At 48.5% G+C, this 19,200-nt stretch overlaps 1 protein-coding gene across 1 annotated transcript in view; it reads right to left on the bottom strand.

Annotated features, from left to right (window-relative positions):
* Positions 1-19,200, bottom strand: part of TMEM135 (transmembrane protein 135) — a 264,168-nt gene that overhangs the window by 14,331 nt on the left and 230,637 nt on the right. Inside the window, exons 9-10 of the mRNA XM_015427835.1 lie at positions 18,044-18,113; positions 2,080-2,247 (exon numbers count right to left, since the gene is read on the bottom strand). Of these exons, the coding sequence (XP_015283321.1) occupies positions 2,080-2,247; positions 18,044-18,113 (238 nt within the window). The remainder of the gene's footprint in view (positions 1-2,079; positions 2,248-18,043; positions 18,114-19,200) is intronic.

The raw sequence follows: 19,200 nt of genomic DNA, 5'->3' as shown, positions 1-19,200 counted from the left end.
AAGCCATAGTTGGCTGAAATACCAGAGCGTCCCCGTGTGACATTTCCAGCACGATGACGTTACTCCCGGGTGACATCATCGCATTTGGGGGGCAGGGGCGGTACTTCCGGTTTTACCAGAAGTAGCCCAAAAATACCATTTGGGGGTGGGATTTACCCCCGCCAGCCAGCTGGTTGGAGGTGGGGAAGCCTGCTCTAAATCAGGAGATTCCCCCTCCCGGACAGGGGGGACTGGGATCCCTGTTTAGAAATATTTTCTTGCATACCCACACATCACCTTTACTCACGCAGTGAAGGTTCTTGTGCTGTGGCGGCAGCTGCTGCCAAAGCAACATTTCAAAAAATATGCACAGCCAATCAAGTCTCCGATGGCCAATCAGAAGCCTTGCGGGTAAAAACCTCATCTGGTCCCAACCACTTTGTAAAAATACTTAGTGGGCACTGGGGAAAGTACTGGTGGGCACCATGGCACCCGGAGGCACCACACGGGGGATCCCTGAACTAGAGGATACATCCAGGCTCTTCTATAAGCAGCCTCATGCCGACTTGGAAAATGCCACCATGGAGAATTTCTTTTCAGCCATTCCACACGCACAGAACAGGGGGACAGAATTTGGGACCATACCAGCTCAGGCTACAGGTATGCATGTGGGAGCTCCTGTTTTTGAAAGCTGCTACCCTGCAAAAGACATTTCCTGCAGACAATAAGCAATCTCACCAACATGAATTTCCTTCTCCCTCGGGCTAATTTTTATGAACACGGTGCATTTTTATGATGGGGAACCTCTAAAACCATACGTACTGTCATGATCTGGGCTGTGCCACCAGAGGCCTACTAGGCCCAGGGAGCCTGGCTAGCAGTAGGTGAAGCTGGGCCTACAACTCCCTGAAGCCCCTGAGAGGCTTTGGAGCCCAAATTGACGAACAGGAAAAGAGGAGGGCTTGGAATAAAAGATCTGGTGCAGCAGGAAAAGCTGTTCTTCTTCCCAGGGAACAGGGCTAGGAGAGGCTGCTGCGGGGAAGAGACCCTCATCCTGAGGGAAGGGTGAGTTGTCTAGAGCCACTTGGAATAGTGAGCTAGAGACAGTATATATTTAGACGCGTTAGGACATTTGATTTCTTTTCTTTTCACCCACTTACTGTTATAATTCTGCACCTTGTTTGTTTGACCTCTTATAAAATAAAACTATTCACTCTGCCTGGTCCTCACGCCTATTATTCGGCCAAAAGGGAGGTCAGAAGGTCTTGGGAGGGTGCTCTGGGCCTTCTCAAGGGATTCTAAATCCAGAGTGGTGGCAGCATCAGGTGATACCCCACCTGAGCCGTGACACGTACCCTTCAAAACAATGTCATACCTAAATGGCTAGTACATTTCTGTAAGAAAACTGATACGGTCCTCAGGTTGAGTATGGGAATGTCGGTCAGATTCACAAGTTCTGCATTGGAAAACTCAGTTCTGGTAGCATGTAGGGAGAAGATGCTTGTGCCTCCACTCCTCCCCGGCACCCTTTTTTTTAACCTGAAACAGCCCTGGGAAACGGCTATCTGTTCCACTGGTACCTCACCAGTACACATGGAGGCCCCAATGGGGCATACAGGGCCCCATTGAGGCTGTTTCAAGTCAGGAAAATGGGGTGGGGGGGAGGCAAAAATCCTTTCTCCCCCAGTCGATCTAAATTGGGCTCCACAAGCCTGGAATGGAGTTCACAGCTGAAAACTCAAAGGCACATCTCAATCACGGGGACCTAGGAAAACCCGTACTGTGTATATAGGCCCAAACAACGGTTTTGATTTCTCCCCCCTTTGTAACTAATCTTCATCTAATACTCTTTGAAAAGGGAAACTGTTGCTTCCTGCTCCCTGTAGTTAAAAAAAAAAGAGAGCCTGGAGTCTTAGACTAATGATTATTTTTTACAAGAAAGATGATTAACACGTGTGCCAGCGAAAGGGACTGGGCTCCAGCCCCACGGCAAGGGGGATGCGGGTTCAATGGTGCAGCTGCTGGGAACGAGTAACTTTAGAATCATTTCGTACTCGTTCTTTTCCCCCCTCCAATGTTTTCAGCACTTTAGAAACTTACTTTGTATATACTGACGAATGACCCCAGAAAAGCCCCAAGCTGGAAATTTTCTTTGTTGTAGAAAAGCGAGAGCAGCCGGGAAGGTTTTGTAAACAGATGCCGGAACGCTGACGGGATCCGAAGGCAGCACTGGATCAAGTAACCGACGCTAAACATCCTAATGAAGCCCTAGAGAAGACATTAAGAACGTGAGGGAAGTGAAAGGGGGTGGAGGGAGAAGCCAGCTGTCTTGAGGAGCCCCACTAATAAACCTCCCTATAAAACCCCGAAAACCTCTGGAAAAGTCTGCTTTGTGAAACATCCACGGGCGCATCTCAGAAACCAAGTTTTTGTCTAATTCTCCTCTGAAGCCGTTATAGAGAAAGATGACGGGTTCCCCGTGCAGACACAAAGCAGTTACTGAGGGAGGAGTAAGAGTGCCTGTGTCGAAATCTCGTGGAATTTTCAATTGCTCTCCAGACTAGAGAGATCAGTCCCCCCCCCCCAGAAAAACACGCCGCCCGGGGGGGGGGGTTGCACTCATTGCTGACATCCCTCCCCTCTCCAAACCCCCCCTTCTGAGGCTTCGTCCCCAAACTTCCAGGAATTTTCCAAACTGGAGTTGGCAACTCTAGGAGTGAGCTTCCTTCTAACTCCCACCTTAATGCAGATTTGGGGTCTGCTATGACTGGGCCTTGCAGATCAAGTTATGGATCAGTTCCCTTCCTTCCCACTGATGTCATGAGGACAGCTGCAAGAGTCCCTTCTTGTGCTGGCCAGTGGAACCCGAGCGACTAATGAAACCATTCCCCGTATCTGCGAGCTTTTTTGGTGGCCCTCTGTCCTTCCCATGGAAGCAATAAAGCACATGGCCCTTCCTCTCGTTTGCTATCATGTCCAAACGAGAACAGTGTACCGGTCAAATAGTCTTTGTCAGGGGTTGTTTCGTAGAAAAAGAACTAGGGGAACTCATTAGCATAGCTCATTAGCATATGCCACACCCCCTGACATCACTGGAAGTGTGTCATAAGGCCACACACCCCGCCCCCAACGGTCCCGGCCGCCGCCGTCAGCCTTGCAGCTCCACTGCCGAGCCCCATGAGGGGCCCGGCGGTGGACCTGCAAGGCCAGCGGGAGTGCAAGGAAGCCCTGCGAAGGCCCTCCCTGGCCCCAGGCAGGCAGGGGTGGGGAGACGCAGGGAGGAAGCAACTTATCCTCCCTCTTCTCCTGCCTCCTCCTGGCTCAATGAGGGCCGGAAGCGGGCTGGCCGGAAGCAGGGGGCGGGGCTTCGTCACGTGCCCCCCCCCCCGTACCTCACCTGAACTGCGATCCCCCGCGATCCCCCCCCCCGAAATGACTCTGGTCTTTGTACCCACTTAGTCGTAGCTGAGGAGACACATACTGCCAGGGTCTTTCTTTGGGCAGGCTCCCACGCTATCATAGACTATAAAATGGTGGTGGAAAGTGCCGTCAAGACACCCCGTGGTGTTTTCAAGATGAGCGACGTTCAGAGGTGCTTTGCCATTGCCTGCCTCTGCATCATGACCTTGGTATTCCTTGTCTCCCATCCAAGCTCTTGCCAAGGCTGATCCTACTCAGCTTCCAAGATCTGATGATCTAACTGGGGCTATTTATTTATTTGGATTTATATCCTGCCCTCCCCGCAGACGGGCTCAGGGCGGGTAACAACAGTGTAAAATACAACGCAGTTAAAACTCTACTCCTAAGTACCATGTCAGCGCTGATAGAATCATATCAACAGTGGTAGAAGATTTTAAGATGTTAGGATCCAGACCGCTGGTAGGGTCGGCCACAAAGAAGGGGCACCCGCTGCCTCAACGAAAAGCTCGGTGGAAGAGCTCCATCTTACAGGTCTGCAGAATTGTAATAGATCCCACAGGGCCCTGATCTCTCCTGGGAGCTCCTTCTACCAAGTAGGGGCCAGGGCTGAAAAGGCCCTGGCCGTGGTTGAGGTAAGTTGGACGTCCCTGGGGTCGGGGACTACCAAGAGATGTTGATTAGTCGACCTTAGTGCTCTACGGGGCTCATATGGGGAAATGCAGTCTAGAAGGTATGCTGGCCCTGGCCATATAGGGCTTTAAAGGTAAGTACCAACACCTTGAAACAGATCTGGAATTCAGTAGGCAGCCAGTGCAGTTCATGCAGCACTGGGTAGATGTGAGTCCGCACAGGTATTTTCAGGGCATTCGGGACTATTCAGGTCAGGGTGTTCAACTGAAATAGTATTTGTTTAATTAAAATAGAAGTCACATATCTACTATTTATCTCCGTTGTACCAGTGGATACAGGTCTTGAAGCCCCAACGTCATCAAGCTGGTCGACGCAGCCGTTCAGGACATGACTGATCCAAGCCAGAGACGTTTCCACCGTGCAGTTACGGCGTGTGCAATTAAAATGAATTATATGTTCTCTTTCCTACCCCCTATGAAACACTGTTAGTCCCCTGTCTAAAAGTGTAACTGTAAATCACTTTGAGCCCACTCGTGGGGAAAGCGATTAATAAATCGAAATTATTATTATTATTATTATTATTATTATTATCATTATTATTATTTGCCAGTAGGAATTCCCCAGGCAATGAACATGCTAATGGAGGAGCTTTCCTAAGGAGGTTCTTTTGTATATGGATTGTTTCCTGAGAAGGTTTCCTGTTTCCTGAGATTCTTTTGTATGTAGATTAGCTGTTGAAATTCTAATCTTATCTGTAAAGAGTTTAAAAATAAATAGGGCATGGTTTCCTGTCCTGAAAAACACAAAAGGTTCTACATCTGATAATAGCATTACAGATAAGATTAGAATTTCAACAGCCAATCCACATACAAAAGAACCTACTAAAGAAACAGGAAACCTCCACAGGAAACAATCCATATACAAAAGAACCTCCTCAGGAAAGCTCCTCCATTAGCATGTTCATTGCCTGGGGAATTCCTACAAGATAATGACTCAGCCCTACCCCACCTTCCGGAGTATTTATTTATTTTTTATTTTGATTTATACCCTGCCCTCCCCGCAAGCAGGCTCAGGGCGGCTAAGTAGGCATAAATTACTTGCCTACCATTTTTCTTCTCACCTTGACACAGAGAGTACTCCATCTTTCTGTGTTATACCTCTGAGGATGCCAGTCACAGCTACTGGCGAAACATCAGGTTCTGCAATGCCAACACCACGGCCACACAACCCGAAAAATCTACAGCAGCTAATTCCATAGCTGCTGGATGACCATTATGGCTCTTTCTATATATACCCTAATTATGTGAGATTCATGTACATACTGAATATTGTGTGTGTGTGGGGGAGGGGTCTAGGTGTAATCCAAACACTCTCTCAGCCACATGGCAGTCCCCAAAAATCATTCTGTACAGGATGCAGGGTACATTTAGGCCGCACTGTCTGAAAGCATCCCCACAATTAAGTCTCTCTGTTTGTAGGATGCCTACTGTGTTAATGTACCACTTTCCTTGGTCTGCTAGGAGTGAAGAAAGGCAGAAAACAAGTTTTCAATTTTTTAAAAACCCACATATGCGTGCCCACGAAAGCTTATACCCCAGAATTAAACCTGGTTGGTCTTGAAGGTGCCGCTGGACTCATACTTTGTTCCATGGCTTCAGACCAACACGGCTTCCCCACCTGAATCTACCTTCAAAAAATAGTTTGAATCAGCTCTTAAAAGCTACTGCAGACCGCCATGCCACTTTCTTAGTACACATTTATATGGGTCAGATTCTGTTGGGTGATAAACTGCAATGGGAGGCGCAGCTTTGGTGAGAGAACAAATTAGGGCAGGAATACCCATAATCCTTTCATTGATGCATTCCTTAGAAAGAATTATAAGTGGAGTATTTAAAATAAAAAACAACCAGAGAATTTGAACCATACATTTATGGCTCTGTGCTCTTTATCTGCTAATGATTAATCTGCACAGCTTCAAAAGAGTCGGGGGATGGGGTAGGGAAGGAAAAAGTTACACATTTTGCAAATATCACCCCGCAGATGAACCCCCTTCTAAAGCCAACGCGTTTTTCAAAAAGCCAGCAACCAGGTTCTGTTCCAACGCTGCAACTCAATACGAGGCAAATATTCAAAACAGAGTTCGGTAATGAAGCAGACGCTTCGGACATCTGCAGAAAGGCATTCATATATTGTAATAAAGCTAAGGGAAAGCTTCATTTTGGCCCCTGCCTTTATTGGCCAGCTCGCCTGTGCTTCTGCTACCCCAGCCGTCGCCTGGCTCCCAAAACAGACCAGAAGTGTGACAAGAAAACCTTGGCCCAAAATAGGTTTCCCAAGTCCCCCCGGGGGGCGGGGAAACCCCCGCCCCAGAGGCCCATTCCCCGCCGCTGGCAGATCGGGCCCCGGGGGGAACCCCACCCCGGCGTACGCGCCACCAGGAAGTGACGTTATGACGCCGGGCACGCTGGGGGCGGGGCCACGGTCATCCGAGGGAAAACTCTATGAGCCTGCCGTTTTCTTCCTGGATCATCTGCTTTCCTTTGCAGTTGTTTGCTCTTTCCCCCCCCCCAGCTCACTCCCCTTTCCCCTTCTTTATCCCTCACAGAAGAAGATGAAGAAGAGATTGGATTCATACCAATCTCTACCCAAAGGAGTCTCAGAGCGGCTTACAAACTCCTTTCCCTTCCCCTCCCCACAACAGACACCCTGTGAGGTGGGTGGCGCTGGGATAACTCTTTTGAGGACTGCTCTTTCCAGAACAGCTTTGACAGAACTGTGACTGACCCAAGGTCACACCAGCAGGTGCAAGTGGAGAAGTGGGGAATCAAACCTGGTTCTCCCAGATTAGAGTCTGCGTTCCACTACACCAAAAATACCTCACCTGTATCTCACGACTCCTCATTCATTTAATCCCTCCACTGAACACCTACTTAATTGAACATATCACTCTTCATTTTTTTAAAAAAAACCCGGGGGGGGGGGGGAATGCACCCCTTCCCTTTGCCTTCTTCGCCCATTTCTTAATCGCCTGTCACTCAGAAAGCTCCATTCATCCCTGGGGGTGTGGGCTTGGGAATCGTGTGGGACACCCACTATAAAGCTGTCAAATCCGATGCTCGAATTGGGCTCTCATAAACCCACGGATGAGCCCACACAATGTAGATTACGTTGTGGCGGGGGGGGGGGGGGGGGGGGGGGAGCACGGCCTATCCGAAACCAGAGGGCTCCAGATGACTCAAACCTCCGAGCGGAGCTAGACCACGCGCTGAAAGGAGACGTCAAAGACTTCAGGGTTACTGACCTGAAGGAAAATGCCTTCCAAACCCTGAATGCGGCTTGGGAAAAACAAGCCCTTTCAATATATTAATAGCTTTGGGGCTTGTTCAGCTCCCCGCGTATACCACATGCCCTCGGGGTTCACGCAGGGAACTATATGACACATTCAGTCTCACAGAGCAAAAGATAGGTAGCAGTGTTGGTCTGAAGCAGCAGGACAACGTGTGAGTCCAGAGGCACCTTTAAGACGGACAAAGGTTGATCCTGGGTATACTTTTGTGCGCATGCACACTTCTTCAGATACATGTGCCCTGAAGTGCGCAGGGTCCATCAATTTTCAGCTGCCCCCAACTTTCCTTGGATTTGTCTAATGTGTCCTGCAGGTATTTATTTATCACCAGGATTGACACTTCACTTCTATAAGCAGGGGCAGACGCAGTGGCTGGGATGGGGGAACTGGACAGTCTTTTGTAGAACCAAAGCAATTTTTGTTTCTCTGAATTAGGAGAATTCACTTGAATCCTAGAATCACAGAGCTGGAAGGGGCCAGACAGGCCATCTAGTCCAACCCCCTGCCTCAATGCAGGACCAGCCTAGAGCATCCCGGACAAGGGTTTGACTAGCTGCTGCTTAAAGACTCGCTAAACGCAGTTAACATTCCTCCTTTTGAGGTGGTCAGATTTTGTCACCATCTGAGTGAGCAAGAAGAAGGGCTGCACCAATGAGACCAAGGAATGAAGAAACAAAACGGTGGGGCCGTAGGAATAAATTTTATTCACTCTATATACCCCCAACACGTTTCGCTCAGCGCTTCCTCGGGGGGATCTGCACCGTTTCAAAGTGTCAGTGTTATTCACAATCAGCCAGCTGTGAACCCTACAATCACAGCTGGCCAAATGGGAAGAACACTGACACTTTGAAATGGTGCAGGGAGGACTGCTCCCTGAGGAAGGACTGCTCTTGACAGAACGGCTCGGAGAGAACTGTGACTGACCCAAGATCACCCAGCTGGCTGCATGTGGAGGAGTGGGGAATCAAACCCGTTTCTCCCAGATTGGAGTCGGCCGCTCTTAACCACCACACCACACTGGCTATGCTTCCTGCAGCAGCCGTTTTGTGGCAGCCACTTTATGGCCGTGCCTACTGTGTTGTGTCGGAACCCCAAACATGCCTGCAGGCTCAAAAAGGTTGGGGACCCCCCTGGTTTAGACTGACAGATTGTGAGTAGGGAAGGCCTGGGTTCAAATCCCCTCTCAGCTATGAAGCTCACTGGGTGACATTAAGGCAGCCATTCTCTCAGCCAACCCTACCTCGCAGGATTATTGGGCAGATGAAAAGCAGACGGGAGAACTGAAGGAGGTCCTTGGAGACAAGGAGGATAAAAAAAGTTTAATAATCTAGAAAGTGAGCAGGTTAAACCACTTATTGCAGAGCAGAGACTAGCAAAGGCAGCCAAATGCAACGCTGAAGCAGGTACCCTGATGGGCAGTCAAGATGTTTGGAGGGAAGGGAAAGAACGACAAACAGGGGCAAGCCACCGGCAGCCACCCTCTGCAGGGTGGAAAACACAACCCTTTCATAAAGAAAATCACAAAACCACCCAGGCCCTTCCCGTTGTAGACAGCTCCTGCTGATTCTGTCCAGACACATCCCTAGGAAAAGCTGAACAGAAGTAGTCATTCTCTTTAAAACCTCAAACCACGCACATCGCGAACCGGGAAGACATTATCCAAACAATAGGAGGCTATTTGGCATCTGCTTAATTAATATACAGACAGGATCAAGGAACTGCAACCATTTCAAACCAGAGTGGAACGTGGCTCAGGAGTATATTAGATGGATTCCTGCCAATCACAGCTTAAGATCCCAGGGTTAACCTAGGGTGAAGCAGGAACCCTGGTTATCTCTAACTGTGGCTAACCTCAGTGCTGATATAAAGATTAAACAGAAGCAGGCCAGATGGGTAGATTGTGAGAATGGAAGAGTACAGGCAGTCTTGGGACCCATTCCCAACTCTGTAGCCATCGTTAAGCTACTGGTACCAGTACACCAGGATTTGGCGTCTTGTCTTGCACACATAAGAGGGCCTTTCCCATGCTGAACCACAGAAAAAACCAGACATCTGCCTATGCAGCTTTGGGAAAACACGATGCAAATAGTTTTGGGCAGCCATCTGCAGCTGCTCAGCACGAACCGAAGGAACCAAGTGATCGGCTCACATCTGACTGCTACCTTCGAACACCATCAACCGTGTTCACAGTGAGATTTGCAGAATCCTTAATGGATAGTACTATTTTTGCCGCCTTCTCCCCATTTTTCTCTTCTTCAAATCAGTTATGCCCACTGTAGTGCCCTCTGGGGATAGGGGGACATTGTACCTGGAGTCCATGGGGTCTTGAGATCTTGAGCCCAGTCACTGTTCTGACACAGGTTGCTTTATTTATTAATTTATTAATCTATTAGCCACAAGGTATAGATAGGGGCAGGGGTATTTTTGGGCAGGAACGCACAGGAACGGAGTTCCGGATGGCTCCCAAGTTGGCCACGCCCAGCAGGAACTCATTAGCATAATAGGCCACACCTATTATAATAAGTTCCTGCTGTTGGGTGTGGCCTATTATGCTAATGAGTTCCTGCTGGGCTTTTTCTACAAAAAGAGCCCTGGATAGGGGCTCTGGGGCAAGTGATGCTCGGTATTCTTGATGCTTTGGGGGAGGGGGCAACAGTGGGAGGGCTTCTAATGTCCTGGCCCCACTGCTGGACCTCCTGATGCCACCTGGTATTTTTGGCCACTGTGTGACAGAGTGTTGGACTGGATGGGCCTTTGGCCTGATCCAGCACTGGCGTCTCTTATGTTCTTATGACCTTCTCAAAGTAGGTTTTGTCCATGTGAACTTGCTTCCCTCCTTGCTTTACAACATAAATAATTATTGTCTAAATATCTCCAGCATAGTGTCTTCGTTAACGGAAACATTTTAATTTACTTTTTAGAATTTGTCAGCCCTCAAATCCTACAAATTTTTAGTTTGCCAAATTTTTAGTAGAAGCTTATAAAATTAAGTCCAAACACATCACTGCATTTTAAGTGTTGGACACCTATTCTTTTCTATTTGTTTCTGATGTTTTATTGATTTAAATACATACTTGATCTGTATTATTGGCCCCTATCTTAATCAATTGTTTTTTGTCTCTGTTCTTAAGAGAGCAAGTTTGGTGTAGTGGTTAAGTGCACGGACTCTAATTTGGGAGAACGGGGTTTGATTCCCCACTCTTCCACTTGCAGCTGCTGGATGACCTTGGGAAAGCCATGGTTCTGTCAGAGCTGTCCTTAAAAGAGCAGTTTCTGTCAGAGCTCTCTCAGCCCTGCCTACCTCACAGGGTGTTGTGGGGAGAGGAAGGGAAAGGAGTTCGTAAGCTGCTCTGAGACTCTGAGTGAAGGGCGGGATATAGATCCAATCTCTTCTTCTCTTCTTCTTATCATCTATCAGACTTTTGTATTTATTCTTGATTGTAATTTACCAGCATCTTTTATGCCAATAAAGGCTGAAAGAAATATTAATCCAGACCCCTGACGGTGTGGCTCACTTCACCCACCTCGGGGTTATGGTACGTTACACAGGAGAAGAGCCACGATGCTGCAACCTGCCCCTTACTTCTCCCTTCTTCTTCTCCTGCCAGCCTCCTCCAATTTCTCCTTCCTCCCTTTTTATAGGCCCGGTTTCCAAGCCGAAGAGCCAGCACTGTCCGAAAACGTTTCCGTGGTCAAGTGGCCGGCATGACTAAACGCCAAGGTGCACGGAACGCTGTTACCTTCCCACCGAGGCGGTACCTATTTATCTACTTGCAGTTTCCTGTTTTCGAGCTGCTAGGTTGGCAGGAGCTGGCGGAGACGGGAGCTCACTCCGTCACGTGGCACTCGGGTCTCGAACTGCCGAACTACAGACCTTCCGTCCTGCAGCTCAGCGTCTTAACCTCTGAGCTACAGCGGCCACTATATGAAAGCTGATACCCTGCCACAAATTTTGTTAGTCTTGAAGGTGCTCCTGATACAGACAGAGTAACGGGGCTACCCATTTTGATGTAACAGAATCTGCGTAAGATCTGAGCCAGAGGCCTTCCCCCCCCCCCTTTAAACCATCCAGCCTAGTTGGTCCTAACAACAGATACTGTCTGACTTTTGTTTTTGTCTGGAAACTCTTAGCTTGCACTCTCACCACCGTTCAGGCACACAGGCAGTTCAGGACTGAGCGTCTTTGCCACATTTACTGGCTGAAAGTCTTGGCACTCACTTCTTGAGAAACGGACAGGGCACGGCGTGAATGGTCTGTTAGCACTCGTGAGGGGAGGAGGTTCCTTGCTATTTTAAATATACAGTCGAACAACATCTCCAAGATATATTTATAGGGCTGTTTGCTGCACGTATATCATTTCACTGGCTCAGTGTATAAGAATTCTGGGTGTGTGATTAAAAGGGACCTTTGCGCACTGAAAGAGGCGCTGGCAGGCGCTGCTTGAAATATGCATGGGCAGTGAAATTCAAACCAAGGAAGACGGTTTCAAGCGAAAAGGATTTTCATCTTGTGCAGGGCTTAAGCATACTCCGGTGCGGGAAGTCAGCGCCGTCGTTGAATCAATCCACACATTAGGACTAGCTGTAACAGTCAAGAGCCTCTCTGTGTATTCTCTCTCATCTCCGAGAAGCTTTTAGTTCCCAGCCAAAAATAGAGAACCCGTCATTCTCAACACGCTTTTATTCACTCTTAGAAAACTTAAGAGCAAGTGATCCAAGGAAACTCTTAAGTACGTTCCATTTGCATTATGTCCTCTCAGCCACACTTTTCCATCTGCTCCGTATTTATGTACCAGAAGTCCATCATTGCGGAATTCACAGCTCAGATCTGCCTGCAATGTTAAGATGTTGCCTGAAAGATTATTTATTTATTTATTCTTTGGATTTATATCACGCCCTCCCCGAAGGCTCAGGGCGGTTTAACAGATTAACAGTAGTGGGGGGAACGTAAAATGCCACAGTAAGAATCCCTTGAAACTAATCAGTTTCTTTCTCTCCCGCCACGATCCCGCAAATTCTTGACCACCACCAGCATTTGAATATGGGATTGGTATGAAGATGGGTCGCCAGTAGGGTCCCCAACACTGCCTTGGCAAATGCCAGGGGATTTGGGAGATGGTGCCTGTGGAGGGCAGAGTTTGGGGAGGATGTGATGTCACTTCTGTGTGACACTCTAGGCTGCCTCCTCTGGTCTCTGTGATCTTTACCACAGAGACAAGGGGAAATTCCTTGAGTATCACTAATGTGGAGGCCATTTTTTTTCTCCTGCTCTTCAGTTGCCTGGGGGGTGGGAAATTAGGGCTGGCACACAAATGGGAGGCCTGGTTGCAAGTAGCTGGCGCTCTGAAACTCGCACGCTCTCTGAAACAGTGATATAACAACACGTTATGTACAGTCTGGCAGGTGCACCGGTCTGTACTCTGCATTGTAGGCAGTTGGTAATTGTTAAGCTTCAGAAAAGGCCACAGAATGCTAAGTGTTGTGCCCTAACGATCTACCTACTCGTATGGTCTTCGTCAACTTCAGTACTGTTACCTAACATAAAATAAACACAACTGGCTGACAAAGGAGTGAATTTATACCTTAAGCATTAACAGTCTCAGACTTTTTTGGAGATAGATCAAGATGGGCAGCCATGTTAGTCTGTCTGTAGCAGCAGAAAAGAGCCAGAGTCCAGGAGTACCTTAAAGACTAACAAAATTTGGGGCAGGGGAGGAGCTTTTGGGAGCCACTGCCCACTTTTTCGGATACCAGATGCATCTGAAGAAAGGAGCAGTGACTCCCGAAACCTCATGCCCCATCACACATTCTCTTAGTCCTTAAGGTACAACTGGACTCTTAAACTTTTTTTGGCAAAGAGAGACATTTCAGAGAAGATGCTATAGCTAAGCATGGGAGTTATTTGCATTGCAGACACACACACACACACACACACACACACACACACACACAAGCTGCCCTGGCTTGAACGCCAAGTAAAGATCAGTTTAAGAAAAAGCCTTATATCAACCTTTCAGTCTCCTTCTGTGCCAAAGCTGTATGAGCTGCAAGAGGAGGAGGAGGTTTTTATAGCCCGCTTTTCACTACCTGAAGGAGTCTCAGAGCAGCTTACAATCACCTTCCCTTCTTCTCCCCACAACAGACACCCTGCGAGGTAATCAGGCCTGAGAGAGCCGTGACTGACCGAAGGTCACCCAGCTGGCTTCATTTGGAGGCACGGGGAATCAAACCCAGCTCTCCAGATTAGAGTCCACTGCTCTTAACCACTACACCAAACCGGGTCTCTGACAGAGAGGGCATGCTCTAGCTCACTGTGTACATGTTTACTCACTGTACAGAAATGTATTTATCCATACTCCTATTTTACCTTCTCAATTTTACCTTCTCAGTAATCACTATATAGAAATGTATTTATCCATGCTCCTATTTTACCTTCTCAATAACCCTGGCCAGGTAGGTCAGACTGAGACACGGTGAGTGGTCCGGGATCACCCAGCAAGCTTCCATGGCAGAGTGGAGACTTGAACCTGGGTCTCCCCAATCCTAGTCCGACACTTCAGCCTCTACCCGACACTGTTAGAAATTGTGATTTGCCCACCAATTTCGGTGTATGTTCAGTGTAGGTACTGAATTTTCGGTGTATGTTCGCTGTGGGTAGTGAATGTTCGGTGTATGTTCGGTGTAGGCAGTGAAATCTGTGCCTCTCTTTCAATGAGGGCCCAAGTATGTGTTTCACTCTCGCTCCGCCAGGACGGGGTCAAATTGCCGACCAGCTGGTCGCAATGTGCTATGGAGAGCTGACACATGGCACTCCTCAGAAGGGGGAGAGAACTGCTCGGCACAAAATAGACACTGTATCAAAACTATGCAGACGGCTGAGCTGCACCTTCTCTTTCACATGCTGTTCTTCACCCTCGCCGTGGAAACCAATTAAGTGTGGAAATCCAAACAGGGGAGAAACAGCACGGCAAATGCAACAGCAGATGCCTCCTCCCCGCCAGAAAAGCCGGCCTGCGCCGTTTACATGCGAAACCCAAAGTTGCTGGAGGCCCACCAGAAAAGGCCGTGCAAGCAGGTGCACCCACCTGTGCAAGTCGAACTCCAGCCAAGCCAGATCTCCCCCACACAGTCAGCTCCCCCATAAGGAAAGAAAACCCACACCGATCATATTCTCGGGGAGTGGAGGAGGAGGAGAGAGTAATTTATATCAATGGACACACGGACTACCCTCCCTTCGTGCAACAACTGTGGAGTTTCTCCCGTTACCCTTAAAATACATTCGGAGGCTGAGAGCGTCTTAGGAAAGAGAAGAAAAATCTCGCCCCGTGTGCCAGAGAGGCACAGCTGTATGGGTGCCAGTGCCCGCTTCAAGCTGCTGAGCATAGCACATTCCCAGTATTCACACCGGGGGTGGGGGGAACGGCTGCGAGCGGGATCTGTTACACTGTTGTTGTGCGTGTAATCGAATTTGTCAAGATGCTCAGAGCCCTGCTTTTCACTCACTTTAAGCGCTTAAAAATGGACACCCTTCTCTGTCTGGCGAGCCTCTAGTGGCTCACTGTAAAGGGAAGCAAAACACTCTTCCCGAAGATCCTTTTTCACGAGACGGGTATTAAGACACAAAGCTAAAGATGCCCCCACGCACTTGGAGCACGCTGCTCCTCTCGGTAATTGTACACGCTGCTCCTGGACTTCTCCCCTCAATGTTTTTAACCACAAAAAACCACAGAACTGATCTTTGCCGGATCAGATCGAGATCCGGCTAGCTTAGCGTTCTGTCTGTGACAGCGGCCAGCCGGATGCCTCTAAGTGCTCGCAAACAGGGAGTGAAGCTGATGCTATTTGTCCCACGTGTTCAGAAATGCCCTGCTTCTGCACATGAAGGTGCCTTTTAGATTTCGTGGCTTATAACTGTTGATGGAGCCTTCTCTGTGATGCCTCCCTTTGCCATAAGGACTGAACGGGTTGTGTGTGAAGACACTTTCGGAACTCTTAACACACATCTGCACTTTGGAAAAGCATCTCTGTAATGTGCTAGGGGTCTTGAACTTGGCACAGGCCCCTTCCTCCCTTTTTGTTGAACTCTGCCAGTTTTTTAAGACTGCTCGCATGCCTGTACTAACCATAACATAGGTCAGCAGGGCAAAAATTCAGGAAAAAAGCAAGCGGGTAAGAGGTAATATACATCCCACTGGATCTAAACGAAACCTTCAAAAATGCTATAAGGATATGAAAGGACAAGTGGTGGCCTATGAGATTTGCAGGGAGGAGGCCCCCACCCCTTGCACACTTGCCCCTCTACCTTTGGTCTGGTCTCCCCTCCACGGGGACCCGAGGGAAGCTTGTGGGGGATGGGGAAGCCTGCACATCCCTCTCCCGCTTGTTTTCCTTCCCCACTTCTCACTGCTCTGGCCTCCTATTTATCCCCGTCCCGCATCTCTCTGCATGCCTTCCTGTCTGCTCCCATCCTGCTGTGCCCGCCCATCTACATAGAACCATAGAGTTGGAAGGGACTTCCAGGGTCATCTAGTCCAACCCTCTGCACAATGCAGGAAATTCACAAATACCTCCCCCACACACACTCCCAGTGACCCCTGTTCCATGCCCAGAAGAGCACAAAAAACCCTCCAGGATCCCCAGCCAAACTGGCCTGGAGAAAAATTGTTTCCTGATCCCAAAGGGGCGATCAGCATAAGGACATAAGGCCATAAGAACATAAGAGAAGCCAATGTTGGATCAGGCTATGGCCCTTCCAGTACAACACTCTGTCACACAGTGGCCAGAAATACCAGGTGCCATCAGGAGGTCCACCAGCTGGGCCAGGACACTAGAAGCCCTCCCACTGTTGCTCCCCCAAGCACCAAGAATACAGAGCATCACTTGCCCCAGACCAAGAGTTCCTATCTATACCTTGTGGCTAATAGCCACTGATGGACCTCTGCTCCATTTCCCTGGGTTGTAAGAAAGGGCCACGAGAACTAAGCACTGATGCACCTCCCGGCCACTCTGGCCTCCCAGTTGTCTGCCACCTTCTGCAAGTGCCTACTTCCCCGCTGCTCTGCCTCCCCTGCCCATCCCTGTCACTTTGGTCTCTTGTCCATCCCCCTCGCCTGCTCTGTCTGCTTGCCGCCCCCACAGCCCAGCCTGTGCATCTGTGGGGGGAGCCGCAGAACCAGCACCTCCAGATCTCCTTCCCCCACTCACATGCAGCACTGCCTCCTCCAGTTCTCTTGATGGTCTGACAGAGGTGTATTGTCTGTCCCTTCCGCAAACTATGCTCATACATTTAGGGGGAATTTAAACCTCCTCCAATTTTTTAACTTTTTAGATTTTTCTACAAACCGGGGGGGGAGGGGGGGAGAGAAGTTGGCCGAAAAATCTCCCTTCTGTCTACATGGCCCCAATCTGTGGGCTTACGTATCTGCAGATGGAGACATTTGACTTTAAGATATACTGATGGAACTTAACAGCACTAACACATTTCATTAACATAATTTTTGAATAGAAGAGAGAGAAGAAGAAGAAGAAGAAGAAGAAGAAGAAGAAGAAGAAGAAGAAGAAGAAGAAGAAGAAGAAGAAGAAGAAGAAGAAGAGGAAGAGGAAGAAGAGGAGGAGGAGATTGGATTTATACCCTGCCCTTCACTCAGGAGTTTCAGAGCGGCTTACAATCTCCTTTACCTTTCCCTCCCTGCAGCAGACACCCTAGGAGGTAGGTGGGGCTGAGAGAGCTCTTTCGAGGACTGCTCTTGAGAGAACAGCTCTGATAGAACATATGACTGACCTAAGGTCACCCAGCAGGTGCAAGTGGAGGAGTGGGGAATCAAACCTGGTTCTCCCAGATTATAGTCCGCGCTCTTAACCACTACACCAACCTGGCTCTTATTTCTATACTTAATACTATCAAGAGACAACATCACAAGTAAAGATGACAACTTACCAGAACAGGTATTAACATGAAAAACTGGACATTGCAAGTTAGCTGTTAAATATTTTTACAGACATGAACACATTCAAGCCCTAAATGCACATCACAAGGTTTCCAGGTTTGCTCCAGGTGCTGTTAAACCAGATGTATGCTGCGAGTTGTGGGCTGAAATTTACTTTCCAGGAATACATGTGGAGACCATTTGGATCAGACAGCACTGTGCTTGGGGAGAAGGGGCTTAAGCCCCCCTCCCCCCCGGCCAGGCTATTTTCCCAATGTGAAATGGCCCTCGGAAGCAGCTATTTTCTCTTTCAGGAAACATCTGCATGTGTGTGGTAAGTGTCATCAGGTCTCTTCTGATTTATTGCAACCCCATGAATTAATGACCTCCAAAACATCCTATCGTTAACACTCTTGCCTTGATCAGGTCTTGCAAACTGAACGCCATGGTTTCCACAAAAGAGGGGTGTCTGTCCCCCCAACCCGGGGAGGATGGGAAAACAGCACAGGGGAAGCAGGGAGGGGACGTTTTCTAAGATCACTAGGGGTTCCATGTTTGGATTATCACCTGGCTTGAGAGGACCTGGGGTGGACCCAGAAACAATGTAACGTGGAGCCAAGTCCAGACTCACCCCAGAGATGCAGAACAGGACAATGACTCTGCGACCCACCTGTCGATTACATTTTTTTTTTGTCTAGTTTCAGCTCATAAGTTATCTCTTGGCAAATCAGGGGGTACTCACTTTAATGCAATAGGAGATGCAATTATCTTCGTAGTGCTTGCAACATCTGTGCCTCGGCCCTTGCTTACATCTGAAAAAAGAAGAACCAAACCAACATCAGTATGAGTCCCAGTTAGCTGAGGGGTGTTTTTTTTCTCCCCCCCTCTCCCAGCTTCAAAAGTGAACATGTTTTACCTTCCCCAGTTCCCTTGCTACTTCCGTATTCTTAGTCTGGTACAACCTCTGGGACACCCCCCCCCCCCCCCAATATTACTTTACAATAACTGCAACAGATATGAAAATCCCCTTGTAGCACATGTGAATAAAGGGAAGGCCTTTGTTCTAGGAAGAGCTAGTGTAAGGTAGTGACTAAGAGACTGAGCTTCCAACAAGGAAATCCCCAGCTCAAATCTTTGCTCTGTCACAACATTCAAAACACCTTGGGTTGGTCTTAGGCAAACTGTGCTTCTCAGTTACCAGGCCCCTACCAGTAACAGTTAATGGGTTGTATCCAAGGTCAGAGTTCATGGGAGAAGTTAGCAGAGCAGATCTTTCCACGTTTTCCCCTTCCCCAAGCAGCCAGCCATTTGTCCTGAAATTCCTCTCCCAGTATCTGAGAGAGTCTCAAAAAATTAAGCATAGCATGGGGCACGGTATCAACAAAAGGGGATCTGGTAGAAGTGCCTCCCTCGCCCCCTTACCCTGACACGATCACAAGAAGAAGAGGGAGGAGACAGAGGGAGAAGATTCCTCCTCATTGTTAGCGCTCCCAACCTATGGCAAATTCCGCCTATGAGGCTCTCCCGATTCTCAGATGGGAGTTTCAAAACTGACAACCACGTGGGGGAAAGATCCATCTGATCGACACCTCCGGGGAACAATTCCACTAGATCTAACCCCACTGACTCTTGTGGTAAGGATTACTAAGATAACAAGTGCAAAGAATGTAGAACGTTCACTGTTGTCTCATAAATGCTCAGTAATATTAACATTGTTCTATCAAAACTTGGTTAACCCATTTCAGTTCTATCTGGTCTTCCTACTTATCACGCCTCTCTATGGTCACAGGTTCCTGAATGTTGGCTGGCTTTGGTTTTTAACTATTATTTAAGAACATAAGAACATAAGAGATGCCAATGTTGGATCAGGCCAAAGGCCCATCCAGTCCAACACTCTGT

Source organism: Gekko japonicus, unplaced genomic scaffold, assembly GCF_001447785.1.
Source record: "Gekko japonicus isolate JY-2015 unplaced genomic scaffold, Gekko_japonicus_V1.1 scaffold612, whole genome shotgun sequence".
NCBI lineage: Eukaryota > Metazoa > Chordata > Lepidosauria > Squamata > Gekkonidae > Gekko > Gekko japonicus.
Note: the sequence above shows the minus strand (reverse complement) of the source record. Positions and strands in the feature narration are given on the sequence as shown.